Source organism: Terrapene carolina, unplaced genomic scaffold, assembly GCF_002925995.2.
Source record: "Terrapene carolina triunguis isolate 2854851 unplaced genomic scaffold, T_m_triunguis-2.0 Scaffold96, whole genome shotgun sequence".
Classification (NCBI taxonomy): domain Eukaryota; kingdom Metazoa; phylum Chordata; order Testudines; family Emydidae; genus Terrapene; species Terrapene triunguis.
Window position 1 is genome coordinate 71,265,702 of NW_020664447.1, and position 4,994 is coordinate 71,270,695.

Below are 4,994 nucleotides of genomic sequence, written 5' to 3' on the forward strand. Positions count from 1 at the left end.
CAAACACTTCTGTCCTCTAAGAACCTGGAACAATTGCTGCCACTGCCATGCTAGGAACATGCCACCAGACAATCGATGAGTGTGAGATCTTTGTGAAATAGGTGCAAAGGATGGTGAAAGCTGGGGAGAAACATTTAAGATATACTTTCCAAATACTGTAGGGTAAATACAGGCAAAGGAAACTTCAGAATAGGGCTGAGAACTCACTGTGTGAATATATGGCAGGGTTATGAAGTCTAAGGTCCTCCAAAAAGAGACAAGGTAGAAAAACTGGGTACTGATGGCAGATATCAATTTATATACCTTTCTAACATATCAATCAATGTAGCAAAGTATTATTTAATGAATATTTCTGTTAAGGCAAGAAGGCAGACAGACCAATGAGCTCTCTGATTCCTAACACTTTGTTTTCAAAAGTGTCTTGTATAAGTGGGTTGATTTTAAATTTTTTATATTGGTCCAAATTAACTCCATGTGTGCATTTACCATGGGTTGGAGTGGAGATTTTTCTATCCTCTGGGGGGGGGGGGGTTGAGATATTTTACAAGCCTAGAAGACTAGGCAAAGATATCTGATGTGCCTCTTTTTCTCTTGATCTCACTGGACATAAGCAGTGCTAAAGGTGATCTTCTCAAGTCCAGATGGCCTCCCACAGGCCCAACATCAATGAGCTGCACTCACAAGTTACCAATTCCACTTCCTTTCATTGCGCTTTCAAACAGAGGACAGCCACGGGGGCCATTTAAAAATCTTTTTATTATTAACATAATCTTCCAAGTGTGAGTAATGTATAAGGAATGTCAGTAAATATTCCATTTGAAGCTTCTTTTTACATATTTCCATCGATAAATAAACTCTGAATTCACATAAAAAAGTTACACTTAAATAACGAATATTTTCTTTTGTTGTAGCAGGCATACATTGGTAAAATATAAATATTCTTATACTCAGCCTTTGTTCTAAGTAAAGATAACAATTAGCCACACATCACAGTTTTTAACAACCAAAACCAAGAACTCGTCAACTGATTTTCTGGCCTGGACTAGTATAGAGATGGAAAACAGAAAATTCACAGTTTGACTTTAGGCCAAGAGGGGTTGAGACGGAGGAGGAGAGAGAACAGTTTTCACGACAGGCTTGTTAAAAATAGTCTGCTCTGCCACTGAATTTTAATTCAAATATATTATTCTACATTTGATGGTGGATTCCATTATAATTTTTACATAACACTCAGATGTCATCTAATGAAATATGGCACATTATCTATTAGAACAATATAATCAGGTTTCATAACTACCATGGGGAAAAAAATGTAGGTGATCTATGAGAGATTTGTTTTTGGTTAGTCATTTTTTCCTCACTAACATTAAAATATTGTATCACTTCAATGCTTTGTCAGGTTCCCCACAATAGTTAACAAATTTTGTGGGGTTTTCTGTTACCTCTGAAACCACGCTGCGTTATCAAAAAGACCTGTATGTTGTGTTTCCTCACCCTCAAATCCAAAACTTGAAACATGATGAACTCTGTAATCAAGATATTATCTCAGAGAATTCGTGGAATGATGGTAAAAGGGACGATCGGGCTGCTGGCTTCAAGCTCTAATGCTGTCAGGAAGCACTCTGTTGCTGCATCGTCATTGCCCTGAGCTTGTAGAACCTCCCCAAGACCATTCCAAACCTCATGGGCTGTAGAATTCACCTGGACAGCATCTCTGAGAATCTTCTCAGCCAAACTATAGCGTCCTAATTGGTGAAGTATCAGAGCCTGCAATAAAGAAAATGCAGAAGTGGCTGAGAACACCAACATTAAGTACTGAACACTAGCAGTAGTAACATGAACAAGACTCTTTTAATAGGACTTTTACCAGACCCAAATTATACCTAGTAGCATTGAAAGAAGTGAAAATGGCTCGATGATTCAAGTGGATTCATGCATTTCACCATCTCTACTTTATAAACCTGGGTTCAAATTCTACTTTTGATTGCAAGTGAAAATGAGTGTGGTGGAGTGATCTGAATCCTCTGTGCATATTGGTCTATTTTATAAAATCTCAGTAGCCCGGTGAAGAATTATTGCTGAGTAGAGGTGCAGGAATGAAATAGGGTGTTCTTAAATTCACATTGAAGAGAACTGGCAGATCTGTATAAGCTGGCTGTAAACAATTAGTCCCCACACCTTCATGAGCACCAAGTGTGTATAAAAGTAACTGAAGAGTGTAGAGATTCTGTGCAATTGTTTAACCATCCATTGTAAATTCCTGGAGTTTGAATTACTCACTCTCTCCCCTGCCAACTACATTAAACTCTATTGTAAGCAGACTATTAACTGCACTATATAATACAACTTTTGAATTCTTGACTGTTGAGAACAAATTCATGAAGAAGAAAGCAAATAAAGTAATTTCAGCAATGGGTTTAATGCAGAAATGCAATGAGAGCTAATTTCTAACAGTCTAATGGATCTGCTGTCACAGAGGTACTGCAGTTTCATTTTTTGAGTTGTCAAGTGAGTAAGCACTCCCAGGGATGGTGATCAGTGGTTTAACTTACCACAAACAAGGCAGTTGTTCTTGGGATGGTATTCCCTCTCCAAGAGCGATATTTGAAAATTAGACCATCAAATTAATTCAGAAAAAGTGAAGCAGGAAGGAGTCTGTGGATGTTCTCTGCACTAAGCTGGTTTAGTGTAGCATTCTCAAGTTATAATTTACTGCCACCAAAGTGAATGAATAAAAGGACTTGATTTGCAGATGTAACTGTCTCTTCCCAATTTATTTACAGAAATTATCCTTCTGGAAGCTGTGCATATTCTATCCTAGTTAAAAATGCTAAAACTTTGTACATGAAAAATGATATATATGTGTGTATATATATGTATTTTCAATATGGCAGATCCCATTTGCCAACTTGTTAAAAAAACAAACTACTTTTCAAGACCAAAGGAAGCAACATGGTCTTGTAGAGGTATTAGCCTGATTGATAGGGGTACAGACTAAAACAAATTACATCAAATCTGCAATTACTTTCTATGGAAGGAGCACATTATTTTTTTCTGATTATCTGCTACTGACAGCAATTGTTTGGTAGCCATGTTTTACTTGAGATGTTAGGGTATTTGATGCTGGTGAAGGATACTGCATTGACAACACTGGAGACAGAAGTTAATTGTTTATCCACAGAACAGCTATTACATGGGCAGTAACAAGGGTAAGTCTTCACACCATGCCCATCAAGGCACGTTAGCCCTGGAGGGCACCACCTTACAGAGACAAGGAATAGTTCAATCTCCAGGCCCATTCACTCACTGGCTTCTCTGCTGTGACTGCCAACAAAGGTTCTGGAGGTTGTTTTTATGATGATGAATCCTGTTCACTGGAACCCAGTAGACTGAGATTACAGACTCATTTCATATAGGGCATCAGAAAAGATTGCTATAACATTTGGTCATGATAGACTTAGGCTGAACTGAAACCCGTGATCCACAGGTAAAAGGCTTCATATCCCATTGTCAGTCTTCTGACTCATCATAAACCCACCTAAAAGGGAGACCAGATGCCAGAGTTTACTGGGAATATCCAATTTTTGCAGGGGTACCTATCTATCAGGGATGGTCTAGACAGTATTTGGTCCTGCCATGCGGGCAGGGGACTGGACTCGATGACCTCTCGAGGTCCCTTCCAGTCCTAGAATCTATGAATCTATGAATCTATTAAACCAATTATACTACACTTGGATTTTTTTTTTTTTTTTTTTTACCAGTTTAATAAAAATTGGCTGATCAGTCCATCTCCAGTGTTACAGGATTTCCTTCTTGCCTCCGAGGTTCCCAGGACCTACATGCTGGATTCCTCTGCTCTACCACCTACCTGCTGGTCTCTTAATTTAGTAATGTGCAAATTATAGCACAACATAGTCTGGGGACTTTACAATCTCCAGAGTTTGCTAGTGCTGGGTTTTGGAATATTTTGACCATACTCAATGTTAACTGGACTCAGTTCTTTTAAAGCACTGAATCCCCAGATCACTACATCCCAAGCCTGGGAAAGCTCAGAACTGTACCCTATTTGAACATGGGCCTTGCCTAAGTCATGGAATACTAATCTGAATACTAAACAGACACAGGTCTCCCTATATTCTGATTATATCAAGGAGTACAACCTCGCTTCTTATCAGCTCATTTCTGCCCACTGCTCTGCCAATGAAACCAGGCCACTGTTTGTGTGCTTCCTTCATAATCATCTTCATGATTTATTCTACACTGCCCCATATGCACAAAATGCTGTTTTTGAGTTTTCTCTCAAATCCATCAGCCCACGGATGGTATTTCATTATGTGTCTGTACAATGCTTGGCACAATAGGGCCCCAATCCTTTATTGGGGCTCTAGGTACTAGTGCAGGACAAATATATAATAATAATTCAAGCCCCTCCCTATGATCCACTATTGTCTCCAGGCGTACTCAAATGCTGATAATTAAGACATCTATTTAGACTGAATGTAATAAAACATCCTTAATCATGTCATGTGCTAGACCTTGTTGAGTAATCACATAATCTTATTTGTTACCTCACATTTTCCCTCTCCCTTGCTACTCATTACTGTATCATGACTAATACTAGGTTGTAAGATCCTAGGGGCAAGGGTAATATCTTATCTTGGTTTTGAAAGGGGTCTAGCACACTTATTAATATTTTCCAGTGGCAGTCCTGTTCTTTCCAGATCTACAGAGAAAGAACTGATTCAAAGATTTGCACTATGCTTGCTTCTGGGGAGGCCACTTCCTTGGACTTTGGAAGGGGGAAATATATCTGTTTTCTCCCTTACTATGGCCCTACACCATGTAAACAATTCAGGGAGAATCATCTTGGCTTTGGAGCTTCTGGTGGACTCAAGGCTGCTGTGACTTGCCCCCTTGACAAATACTGTGCCCACTCATCCTCATTTCCTGAGATGGACAGAGACAGTAATGTCAAATCCAGCTGTTACAAAAAA

General features: G+C 39.0%; 1 protein-coding gene across 2 annotated transcripts in view; it reads right to left on the bottom strand.

Moving 5' to 3' along the window:
- Positions 1 to 750: 750 nt before the first annotated feature.
- TTC7B (tetratricopeptide repeat domain 7B) overlaps positions 751 to 4,994 on the bottom strand; it is a 301,343-nt gene continuing 297,099 nt past the window's right edge. For both annotated transcript variants that reach the window (XM_024209700.1, XM_024209699.1), the window contains one exon: positions 751 to 1,767. In XM_024209700.1, coding sequence (XP_024065468.1) covers positions 1,546 to 1,767 — 222 coding nt within the window. In that variant the 3' untranslated portion in view covers positions 751 to 1,545. The remainder of the gene's footprint in view (positions 1,768 to 4,994) is intronic.